Below are 12,930 nucleotides of genomic sequence, written 5' to 3'. Positions count from 1 at the left end.
TGTCGATCAGAGGTCACTGGCGCCTTTGCAGACAGTGACAACAGTGCTTTGACCTGATGGCCGGCTGCCCCGCTGCCTTCAGCGCACAGGAAGGCCAGCTTCCTGTTTTTCTGCCCCATCGGTTTAGAGGACAAAAAAACACAACGCAGGATTGACACAGGAGCACAATCAGCAGCCGGCACACGTCAGGCCCACAAGGCACCCACCTGCATGGTGTGGCACCTACACACACCCTGATGAAGGGTGATATATTTTACACATCACGGTGTGTTTACAGGTCTTTGGGAGCACTACTGCATATGTGGAAAAAGTAGTATAAAGCGTCCAGGGGAAGCCGTGTGTAATCTGATTAATTGACTGCAGTGATGTAATTTGGTGGCTGCGTTGCATTGTGGGTAATCTTAGGAGCCAGGTTTGGAAAAGAAACAATACTGTGTGGAAGGTGATAACTCAAGTCTGCTGTATCTGTTTTGAATATCTGTTTTTAAACTGTCCATAATGAGTCCTACGGTTTTGTAGGAGTGGACTGTTTTTCAAAACCTGGTGCCTACACTACCCACAATGCAACTGAGCCACGAGGGTCAATTATCAGATTACATGCAGCTTTCTCTAGAGCCACAAAAGTCTTAATACAACTGTTTTCAATGCAGTAGTGCTACCTGAGACCTGTAGACACACTTCAAAATGTAAAATTAGGGGAGTTGCCCTTTAAGTAGATGATTATCCTTCTGACACTGACTGAGATCGTGATTTAAGTATGTTGGTCGGTGCAAAGATGGAAGAAGAAAAGAGTTCTTCATTCAAATTTAGGGTACTTACAGAGTTCCATGGTTAAAATTATTTCAGTGAAATTCACAGTAGTTTTAAAAAGCTTCATGTTAAGAAGCAAAAACCTCTAAGCAAACGTGGGACGAAGACAGAACATCTTGTACGACAAATGAGCTCCAGAACTAAAGAGGTAAGACAGTGTGTGTGTGTGTGCATGTTTGTGTGTGTGTGTGTGTGTGTGTGTGTGTGTGTGTGAGAGAGAGAGAGAGATAGATAGATAGATAGAGAGAGAGAGAGAGAGAGAGAGAGAGAGAGAGAGAGAGAGGGGGGCGCCTCTCACATCCCGCCATTGTCCAGCTTCCTCCAGTCTTCAGATCCAGGGCTTCCTCAGGACACGGGACAAGGCGGTTGGTTATTTTATTAACAGCACCCACACACACACACACACGGGGCCAAGGGTAGACCATAACATACTGAAATATTATCAAGTGTGCCCTGTTGGACCTGAAACTCTTCTACAATGATGCACTTTATATAAAAAGCCACTAAATTCTACATACTTATCTCTAGAACCCAAAAGTCACACTTAAAGTGTAATAGATATCATGCTTAAAATATTACTCTGGTAAAAGTGATGTCACCCATATAAATAGTAAAAGCCTTATAGTATCCAATATTAAATGTACTTAAGTATCAAAAGCTTAAGTAAAAGTTAATTATACATATAATTACATACAGTTTATACTGTTACTACGAGTCAACTGATTACCAGCCTGGACATTGCCAGCTGGATTACATTCAGCACTTCTCATTAATGGTATAAGTGTTCTTCTTGTTGCCAACAGAATACATTCATTTATTAGTTCATTAATAAATTAGCTGTTTTATACAAAGTAACTAATAACTAAACTATCATAAAAATGTGGTGGAATAAAAATAAAATAAAATATTTGCCTACAAAATATAGCGAAGTGTAAAGAAGCAGAAACTGGAAATACACAAGTAAAGTACAAGTGCCTCAAAATTTTACTTAAGTACAATAAGTACAATACTTGAGTAAAAATGCTCTTAATGAGATTATATCACTGAACGATCATATATACTATACTTATTGTTTTCTCTGTAGTCCTTTAATTTGTCTGCACCAGTAGAATGTAACTGCACAAAGATTTGAGGTAATTTTAATGTCACATTCCACGACTACTTTTACTTCTATCTGAGAGGAAATATATTGTACTTTTGTTTTACTACATCTATCTGACAACTTTAGTTACTAATTACTTCACAATAAAAGACGTTTGCACTGAAAACATATGAAGATAACATTTGAATGTTTTCTTATAAATTAAACATGCTGGCAGTTTATACTTAAGTACAGCTTAAAGGATTAATCATTAATTAATATTTGACTGACAGACATTGAAGTAATTTTTGATGTAAATTTGCTGAGTACTTTTTATACTTTAGTACATTTTTATTGCAAGCCTTTTCCTTGTTGCTGACTTTCTTTCTTTCTTTCTTTCTTTCTTTCTTTCTTTCCACAGTGTGATATCAGTGCTTTTTTCTCAAGCGAAGGATCTGGATACTTCCTCCATCATTGTTTAACTTTCTTTGTGGCATTTGTTCACCTTCACTGGCTTTACACAGTGATTTGACTAATGACTGATCTGGAAACGGCGGATGGGTGTTCCACCATAAGATGGAGATCTTTCCACACTGATTGGACTGAAAGCACACAACACTGAGTCAGCGTGCACAACAGTCCCACCGTTCTTCACACGAAATCTGTTTGCACAAACAAAGTGTGAGCTGTGGTCACTCTCACAACTTTTACACACCAGCCAACGCGAATTACTGGGATTCCACAACCAAACGCAGTGCAGCGTCCAAGTCAACTGCTTCACTATTAATCTCCCTCCTCAACAACAGCTCCGCCGCAAATAATCCAATTAAGTAATTTGCTTACGTCGATTTACCAGAAGAGGGCGGTGTCAGAACAGTTTTAGCAACAAGCCAAGCCTAAACACACACACACATACACACACACACCAACAAGTCTTTCCTTAAAGGCTCCCCAGAGTCTTTAAATCGATTTGTTTCAAGTAACCCCTGAAGTTCTTTTCAAAACTACTGACCCGGATTTTTCTGCCCAATTTGAAATGATGTTGCTAATTCTTAAATGTATGTTTGCATGCTTGAGAGTGAGAGGATCTTCCTGTCAGCCCTCACCTGCTGTGAGAAACGGATTGAGACTCAGACCGGTGACTTTTGAACACTTCCTGCAGTGTGATGTAGGCTACAGAGTCCCCGGAGCGTCCACAGCAGCCTCACAGTGACGTCGCTCAACCCAGGATAAGGAGAGAGATAGGTCAAGTCGCACGCAGGCACGAAGAGACAAACCGGAAATGAGACGACGTTACTTTCACAATAAAATCATAATAATGAATTGGCCTCCAGATCCGAGTGATATCAATCAGGCTGTCTACTGTCATTTGAAAACAATGAAAATGTATTATTGTGATTACGATTATTATCATTAGCATTATTGTTATTCCTGTCTTATGACAGCTACAGTGCAGCCTGTTCAACATCAGAATCAGAATCAGTATTCCTTTATTGTCCCACAATGGGGAAATTTGTTTGCCACAGCAGCCAAAGGACAGTAGTATTATAAAAAAAAACAATAACAACAGTGAAAAACAAACAATATAATTAAAAGGTAAGAAATAGAATAGACTTGTATATACATATGAACATAATATTGTACAAAATTAACATGTAATTATAAACAGTTTGGCAGTAAATTGTTATTTACGGATAATAGATATGGGTGTCATAAAATTGACCAAATAGTACAAACTAAAAATGAGAAATTAGTTAAGTGTAGTTGTTTTGCACAGTGCACAGCACAGAGGAAGATCAGAGTGAGGTCTGCAGGGAGCAGTGCTGGTTGTAGAGTCTGACAGCAGCAGGAGGAAAAGGACCTGCGATACCTCTCCTTCACACCCTTGTGGGCACATTTGGGGTGTATGAGTCTGTTGCTGAAGGAGCTGCCCAGTGCTGTGGTAGTGCCCTGCAGGGGGCGGGACTCCTTCACCAGCAGCAATCACAGCTCGTCCATCGTCCTGCTCTCTCTCACCACCTATAGGGCAAGAGGGCATCCCAGGATGGAGCTGGCCTTCTTGATAAGTTTATCAAGTCTCCTCCTGCCTGCTGCCAAGATGCTGCTGCTCCAACAGACAACCCCTTAGAAAATAGCTGATGCCACCACAGAGTCATAGAAAGTTGTCAGGTTTGCCCCCTGCACTCCAAAGGACCTGAGCTTCCTCAGCAGATGGAGTCTGCTATGACCTTTCTTATATGTTGCTGCAGTGTGATCAGTCTAGTCCAGTTTATTGTTCAGGTGAACTCCCAGGTACTTGTAAGATGTCACCATCTCAATGTCCATTCCCTGGATGTTCACCTGTGCTGCAGGGTTGACTGTGCCTGCAGAAATCCACCACAAGCTCTCTGGTCTTCCCGGTGTGGAGCAGGAGTTGGTTCAGCTGGCACCAGTCCACAAAGTCCTTCATGAGTTCTCCGTAGGCTCTGTCGTCCTCGTCCCTTGTGAGGCCGAAGAGAGCAGAGTCGTCAGAGATTATTATTATTTTTTTTAAATGTAAATTTGATGTGTGGCAGGAAGTAATTACATCAATGTTAGTGTATGATTTTATGTCAAGGCAAAGGTTGTACTTTTTATTGCACTACATTTAGTTGATAACTTAAGTTACTACACTTTGCATCAGAGAGGAAATAAACATTTTAAAATAATTTATTTTGTTGGATCAGATTAAAAGCAAATCAGTAATTCAGATAAACAGAAAAATGCTAAATGCTGGACATGATTGTATGATACATGTAAATACATGTCGATTATAATTTACTTTTGCCAGTCAATATCTTTCACTGTAATATGTAGGCACGCACATTTAATATGATTAACTTTAAAGGTGAATTTTGTAAGTTTTGGGGGAGAAATGAAGAGAGGGAGAGAGATGAAGAATTTCTTTGACAGAACTTTATACCCAAACAAAGTAAATAAACAAACTCTCTTTGTTGTCATGACTGAATAAACTGAATAGACAAACTGACCTTGAAGGACACAAAATGTTTATACGTTGCCGACCCTGCCACTTTTCTAGCTTCAAACTGTGTTCTGGACTTTATCATCTGGACCTCTGACAACAGCTTGTTTATTCAGTCATGAAAAAATAGATATTTTAAAGATTGTTGTATTACCTCCTTGATATTGTAAATGTTAAAAATTCTGAGTTTGAATTTCTTCTCCAAAACCACACAGTGCCCCTTTGAGACTCATATTCGTATTGGTGACTTTCACTTTTATCAAAGCAATACTTTGACATGATATCTTTATTTTGACCAAGTATGACGTATGGGTACTTTTTTTTTTTTTTTTTTTTTTTTTTTTACAGCGCTGTTTTATAGATATAAGTCACGCTGTAGCTTTTAATTTGAAAGTGGCGGCCGGAACACGCTGGCTGCGGCTGTGCTGGCAGTGAGAGGAGCTGTGACAGCAGCAGCAGCGGCGGCGGCGGCTCTCAGGGAGAGGAGCGCAGAGCTGGAATCAGCCAGGAGCGAAATGTGAAGGTGGAATCCGACTGAGCAGCATTGTTGTTGTAACTGAAGCCTGTTTCTCTGGAAAACAACACAACACAGCCCACAGGCTCACACAGCGACAACTCGGACTCTTTATCTGGGTCTTTTTTTTTTCCACAATCACTGGGAAATATCCTCCTTTATTTTTTTATTTTTCTTACACATTTTTTTGTGTCTCTCTCTTTCTGGCTCGCCCTCTCAGAAATTGACTGGAAGCAGTGAGGAGCATCATTTTTTATTTTTTTTTCTCTCTCTCTTTTTTTAATTTTTTTTTTTTTTTTACGTCCACTGGATTCACACTCATTTTATTTTATTTTCTATTTCTGTTTTAATGACACAGTGTGGAAGGAGTGAAGTGCTCCGTGAAGATCTCCTCTCGCTTTATGGGATTATTGTCGACGGAGGCGCTTTGTTGTAGATAAGAGCACGTTGGGCATCATGAGTTCCAGCGGTAAGTCCATTCTTGCGCGCACTTGAAGCGCAAGGACAATATCTACAGTAGAGACGAGGGACCGCTGAACAATAGTAGCTTGTGTGTGATGGAACAGACTGCAGAAAGTGGCAACTTAAAACAGCTTTAAGTCGAGGTTTAACCCGTGTGAACTCACTCCACCTGAACACACCATAATATTCAATTATACTGTGATTTGTTTATGTCCGACCAGGAGAGAATGATATAGAGAGTGAAATAGAGTGCCAAGCCCTGGTTAATAGACCTGGAGCAGGTTCAGAGGGCTTAGAGAAAGGGAGCTAAGTATATCTGTAGGTCAAAGTAGCATTTGCCCAGAGTTCATTCATAGAGGAGCATTTCTGGGATTCTTCATCAGCACAACAGCTGCTCCAAATGTTTTCTTTCTCCCCTTTCTTTCTTCTTCTCCCTCGTCCTCCTCTCCTCGGAGACCAACTGACTCTCAGCTGTCCTCGCCCCATAAAACTCCCCACCTGTCCTCTAACCCTGTGGTTTGCAGGAGCAGGAAACCTCTGAGCTGGAGGGTCGCTGACCTGCTCTCATGGTTTGGAGTTGGGCTCATACTGTGATGCAGCACATGACGAATAAGTCTGACAGCCTGAGGAGCTCTCGTCAGATTCACCGGCCCGGGGGCTGCCATGATGCTGAGCTGACCTTGCATCAGCTGACTGTGACCCTGATCCTCTGTCAGCTGAATCAGGGCTTTCCCTGCAGGGCTTGTGGGTCATCTGCTGTGTGCGTGCCTCCACTTTGTTGAGTTTACAAGTTATCACTGGTCGGCTCTCCGAGGGGAAGACTTTTCTGAAAAAAGCTGCCCCCTTTTAGCTGTCAGCTGAGGTTGATGTGAGCCAGGCGCTCAGAGAAACTGACACTGTCATGTGCTTCCGTGTCTACAGGAGGAAGAGTATCACTGCATCATTCATAATCTACCCTGTCATTGTGTGGCACTACATTATTCATCCGGTGCTCCTAACCCTCTGGTACCGAGCCCTGCCTGCCTCCCTGCGTCCCCGCCTGCCAGGGAGTGGTGTCGCAACCACCTCGCTCGCTGAAGAAATGTGTAGAATTCTTTTGTTGAGCTCCAAAATGCTCCTCTCAGCTGACACAAGAAGAGGAGGAGGGGATAGTGGGAGGAGGAGGGAGGAGGAGGAGCGTGTGCAGCCAGCATGTGGAGAGCTGTCACAGGCTCTTGTGATTTAGGAAGCATGTGCTCCTCAAACACACACATCAACAACACCTCAACCTGTGGTTATAGTGCGGCTCGCGCGCGATTATGTGCAAAACCGTCTGCATTTTAGCCGTGCGTTCGCGAACGCATGTCAGCACTGGCAGATGGTGGTGTGACATGTGTCTGTAGTCTGGCTGTAGGCATGAAAACACAGCAGGCATCAGAGCTGAGGAGGGAACATCTCCTCTCCTCTCCTCTCCTCTCCTCTCCTCTCCTCTCCTCTCTCCTCTCCTCTCCTCACCCTCTTCCCTCCAGCCAGTCAAACATATGTTCCCCTTCACTCTCGACACTCTCAAGGTTTGGACATGAATGGGCCTGTTAGGCCGGGCCGCCGTCGCCGCGTGCCCTGTTTTCCGCTGCATTGGGTGTGATAGCCCAGAGGCCATCAACACACACAGAGTAATTACACACCGCTCTGGCTGTCTGTCTTCATCTTCAGGGCCTTCTATCTCTCATGGTCACTGGGTTGTGTGTGTGTGTGTGTGTGTATGTGTGTGGTCAGACTGCTATTTTCTGCCTGGCTGGCGGACAAGGCTGAACTGTGGGTGTTATCAGTTGAGTTTCTGGTGGAAGTAACCTTGGTTCAGCGTATACTGAGAGAGAAACACGGATGCACGACGATTCCCTCTGTAGTTTTTTTTTTTTTTTTGCAGAATTTCAGCCGGCCCTGAGATACAGTGTTTTCGGGGAGTGATAAAACACATGTTGATCAATACGCTGATCATTGCGCTCGGGGACCTGAGGGGATCTGCAGAGCCATGCATCAAAGACAGCTCTGACACCTCTCCCCTTCTTTCTCCGCCTTCCAGTTCTTAAGCATCGGACGAAAAGCATCCGAAAGGCATTCCTCATTTGGGTGTCTTAACTTTAAAGAGACGTGCTTTATCTCTAATGATGAAGATGTATGGCTTGAATGCCTGATAAGTTTGGGAACGAGCATCAGGTATATATTTTTTCAGCCAAGTAGCTGTCGTGCCCTGGATGCCAATGCTGGTCCGTCTGTTGGTCAGTCCACTACTTTGATCCAGACTGGAATATCTAAACGGCTGATGGGAGAATTTACATGAAATTTGCTACAGATATCCAATATAACCAGAGACTGATTCACTATTTTTCACCCCTTTTCCAGCGTGACGCTATGATGCACGTTGAATTTCAGTTCTGTCTATGATCAAGCAGACCTCAACCAATAGCACGTATGGTTTAATTTCTTATAGAAGACTATAATGCATCATTTTCTCTAACATATTATGTTTTAGGTTACTACTAGAATAAGCTTTAATGCAAAAAAGTTCTAAATCTCATTCGGTCAGTTTTAGCTTGTGTCTCTTTAAGGCCCCCCCCGAATACCTAGTCTGCTCTGATTGGTCAGCTCACACCAGCCTGAGCCAGCACGGCTAACAACAACAGAGTAGCTACATCAGTTATTACATGCCCGACTAGCCGCTAGGCATAGATTATGTAAATATGCCACATGCAGATGTAGTGTGATGTCACAAAGTCACAGAATTAAAGGTCTGCTGACGAGGCGTTTCGGGAGCAGTGTTTTTTGTGGGAGCGAGAAGCTTCCGTTAGTGTGGACTTTGACCTTTTACATGCTCAAGAATCTTCGTAAAACACTGAAGTAAAAAAATTGGTCTCTCTCGTGTCATGTAAAAGATTGTAAACAGGTGCAGAAAAAAGGTTTTTCTTTGTTTAAATCTAAGCACGGGCAACAAGAAATTGTTATTATCTCATTGATATTTCCACAGGCCACATTTTTTCTTGAATCAGTCCTGCTAAATTTGAGGTAATTATAGTTAGCTCATATTGGCATTGAGTTTAAAGCGCTGCTGTACCTCTGCGAGATTGTAAATACAGTTCAAAGAACATCTGTTAGAGTAACTACTGGTTGATATGAATAAATTAAATGTTGTTCAAACTTTGATGTGTCCACATCTCACATCTCAGTAGAAACAAGCATATCTACTCATGTCAGGGAATGACACCTAGTTCAAAAAAGGTCTTCAAACAGCCTGCTGTGATTGAAACCTTATTTATTCAGCATCGGCACAAGTTTTTGCAGCAGTCCTGAAGTTTTCTGAAGACTGCTTTTGAACCGAACTCATCGTAATACCTCAAAAGACTGCTTTGACGTGACGGTTTCCAATGAGGCTTTGGCTGCTGATAGAGCGAGAATTCTTCCACCGTTGACCAAAGTGCAGCAGAGTTCATGTTTTTTTTCTTTGTCGAGGGGACGTTTTTTGTCTTTTGTATGAATGGACAGAATGATCCAACGACCCACTGAAAGTGTCGCTCTGAGGCCGCTATTCCAGAAGGGGACAAAATGAATTGAATGTATGAACACATCGGACGGTGCTAAACCAAACACTGGATATTTTCTGTTGATGTCAGTTGTGTTTCTGTGTTTTATGGGGGGAATGAGGCGGAACGAGGGGTGGACAGGGAGGGGAGCTGGATCATATATGATTCCTGCTCTTCTGCCTCATCTGGTGAGCAGTCCAAACCAGAGCCAAACACCATTTATCACTCATGCTGCCAGACGCCTTAGTTCAATAACACTGAGAACAAAGGCGGGAGACAAAGATGCACGGATGCAAACACAGATGCTGGGATGCACATGAATATTCACAGTGCGACGTCCCGTCCAACTGCCGTGTATTTACAGGCCAACATAAAATTAGGCACATGTTTTTTTTTTCTCCTTGAGAGAGGCTGGACTCTCTTCTACTCTGGAGTTGCCCGCGGCGAGAGGCGGCGAGCTGGTGTGGGCTTGCTTATAGCCCCCCAGCTCAGCCGCCATGTGTTGGAGTTCTCCCCGGTGAACGAGAGGGTCGTTTCCCTGCGCCTTCGGGTCGGGGATAGGACTCTCACCGTTGTCTCGGCTTATGGGCCGAACAGCGGTGCAGAGTACCCGGCCTTCTTGGAGTCCCTGGGAGGGGTACTGGAGAGTGCTCCAACCGGGGACTCCGTCGTTCTCCTGGGGGACTTCAACGCCCACGTGGGCGATGACAGTGTTACCTGGAGGGGTGTGATTGGGAGGAACGGCCTCCCCGATCTGAACCCGAGTGGTGTTTTGTTACTGGACTTCTGTGCTAGTCACAGTTTGTCCATAACGAACACCATGTTCAAGCATAAGGGTGTCCATATGTGCACGTGGCACCAGGACACCCTAGGCCGGAGATCAATGATCGACTTTGTGGTCGTGTCATCTGACCTCCGGCCGTATGTCTTGGACACTCGGGTGAAGAGAGGGGCTGAGCTGTCAACTGATCACCACCTGGTGGTGAGTTGGATCCGCTGGCGGGGGAGGAAGCTGGACAGACCTGGCAGACCCAAACGTATCGTGAGGGTCTGCTGGGAACGTCTGGCAGAACCCTCTGCCAGGGAGATCTTTAACTCCCACCTCCGGGAGAGCTTTGACCAGATCCCGAGGGAGGCTGGGGACATTGAGTCCGAATGGACCATGTTCTCCACCTCCATTGTTGACGCGGCTGTCCGGAGCTGTGGCCGTAAGGTCTCCGGTGCCTGTCGCGGCGGCAATCCCCGAACCCGGTGGTGGACCCCGGAAGTAAGGGTTGCTGTCAAGCTGAAGAAGGAGTCCTACCGGGCCTGGCTGGCCCGGGGGACTCCTGAGGCAGCTGACGGGTACCGGCAGGCCAAGCGTGCGGCAGCACGGGCAGTCTCGGAAGCAAAAACTCGGGTCTGGGAAGAGTTCGGGGAGGCCATGGAGGAGGACTACCGGTCGGCCTCGAAGAAATTCTGGCAAACCATCCGGCGCCTCAGGAGGGGGAAGCAGTCCTCCACCAACACTGTTTACAGTGGAGGTGGGGAGCTGTTGACCTTGACTGGGGACATCGTCGGGCGGTGGAAGGAATACTTCGAGGATCTCCTCAATCCCGCTGACACGCCTTCCATAGAGGAAGCAGAGGCTGGGGACTCAGAGGTTGACCCATCCATCACCCAAGCCGAAGTCACTGAGGTAGTCCGTAAGCTCCTCAGTGGCAAAGCACCGGGGGTGGATGAGATCCGCCCTGAGTACCTCAAGTCTCTGGATGTTGTGGGGCTGTCTTGGCTGACACGTCTCTGCAGCATCGCGTGGCAGTCGGGGACAGTGCCTCTGGACTGGCAGACCGGGGTGGTGGTCCCCCTATTTAAAAAGGGGGACCGGAGGGTGTGTTCCAACTATCGGGGGATCACACTCCTCAGCCTCCCCGGGAAAGTCTATTCCAGGGTACTGGAGAGGAGAATTCGGCCGATAGTCGAACCTCGGATCCAGGAGGAACAATGCGGTTTTCGTCCTGGCCGTGGAACACTGGACCAGCTCTATACCCTCCGCAGGGTGCTCGAGGGTTCATGGGAGTTTGCCCAACCAGTCCACATGTGTTTTGTGGACTTGGAGAAGGCATTCGACCGTGTCCCTCGTGGCATACTGTGGGGGGTGCTCCGGGAGTACGGGGTCGGGGGCCCTCTGTTAAGGGCCGTACGGTCCCTGTACTGCCGGAGCAGGAGCTTGGTTCGCATTGCCGGCAGTAAGTCAGACCTGTTCCCAGTACATGTTGGACTCCGGCAGGGCTGCCCTTTGTCACCGGTTCTGTTCATTACTTTTATGGACAGAATTTCTAGGCGCAGCCACGGGCCGGAGGGGATCTGGTTCGGGAGCCAATGGATCTCATCTCTGCTTTTCGCGGATGATGTGGTCTTGTTGGCTCCTTCGAGCCGGGACCTCCAGCATGTCCTGGGGCGGTTTGCAGCCGAGTGCAAAGCGGCTGGGATGAGAATCAGCACCTCCAAATCCGAGGCCATGGTTCTCGACCGGAAAAAGGTGGCCTGCTCCCTCCAGGTGGGAGGAGAGTTCCTGCCTCAAGTGGAGGAGTTTAAGTATCTTGGGGTCTTGTTCACGAGTGAGGGAAGGATGGAGCGTGAGATTGACAGACGGATCGGTGCAGCGGCCGCAGTAATGCGGTCTTTGTATCGGTCCGTCGTGGTGAAGAGAGAGCTGAGCCGAAAGGCGAAGCTCTCGATTTACCAGTCAATCTACGTTCCGACCCTCACCTATGGCCATGAACTTTGGGTCATGACCGAAAGAATAAGATCCCGGATACAAGCGGCCGAAATGAGTTTCCTCCGCAGGGTGGCAGGGCGCTCCCTTAGAGATAGGGTGAAGAGCTCTGTCACCCGGGAGGAGCTCAGAGTAGAGCCGCTGCTCCTCCACATCGAGAGGAGCCAGCTGAGGTGGTTCGGGCATCTGTTTCGGATGCCCCCGGGACGCCTCCCTCGGGAGGTGTTCCTGGCATGTCCCTCCGGGAGGAGACCCCGAGGAAGACCCAGGACACGCTGGTGTGACTATGTCGCCCAGCTGGCCTGGGAACGCCTTGGGGTCCTCCCGGAAGAGCTGGAGGCGGTATCCGGGGAGAGGGAAGTCTGGGTGTCCCTGCTCAGGCAGCTGCCCCCGCGACCCGGCCCCGGATAAGCGGATGAAAATGGATGGATGGATGGATGGATGGTTTTTTTTTTCCTTTTCATTTACAGCGAGGGTTATTGTGGCTACCGCGCTGGTATGTAGTGGGGTAGTTAAACAACAGTTAAAGCCCTTGTAAAGAGGAAATTATGAAGACTGCATTAATATACCATCCGCTCGCCGTTTAATCCGTGAGATCTAAGATACGTTTTCATTCAAATGAACAGGACTCATTCGGATCAAAGCTCCACCGCCGTGGCTACACTGTGGGTTGTGTCCTCAAGGTTGCCGTCCCCACGACCTTGGCTCCTGGTAGGATTGAGTGATCATTCAGACTGTCAGTGGCAG

General features: G+C 46.4%; 1 protein-coding gene across 11 annotated transcripts in view; it reads left to right on the top strand.

Moving 5' to 3' along the window:
* The first annotated feature begins 5,318 nt into the window (after positions 1 to 5,318).
* The window catches only part of ablim3 (actin binding LIM protein family, member 3), a 52,115-nt gene continuing 44,503 nt past the window's right edge, over positions 5,319 to 12,930 (top strand). For 10 of the 11 annotated variants that reach the window (XM_030396830.1, XM_030396839.1, XM_030396838.1 and 7 more), the window contains exon 1: positions 5,319 to 5,875. In XM_030396830.1, coding sequence (XP_030252690.1) covers positions 5,863 to 5,875 — 13 coding nt within the window. In that variant the 5' untranslated portion in view covers positions 5,319 to 5,862. Of the gene's footprint in view, positions 5,876 to 6,843; positions 6,954 to 12,930 lie in introns of those variants that run through there. The other variant, XM_030396833.1, reaches the window with a different exon arrangement.

Source organism: Sparus aurata, chromosome 18 (assembly GCF_900880675.1).
Source record: "Sparus aurata chromosome 18, fSpaAur1.1, whole genome shotgun sequence".
NCBI classification, from domain to species: Eukaryota; Metazoa; Chordata; class Actinopteri; order Spariformes; family Sparidae; genus Sparus; species Sparus aurata.
Note: the sequence above shows the minus strand (reverse complement) of the source record. Positions and strands in the feature narration are given on the sequence as shown.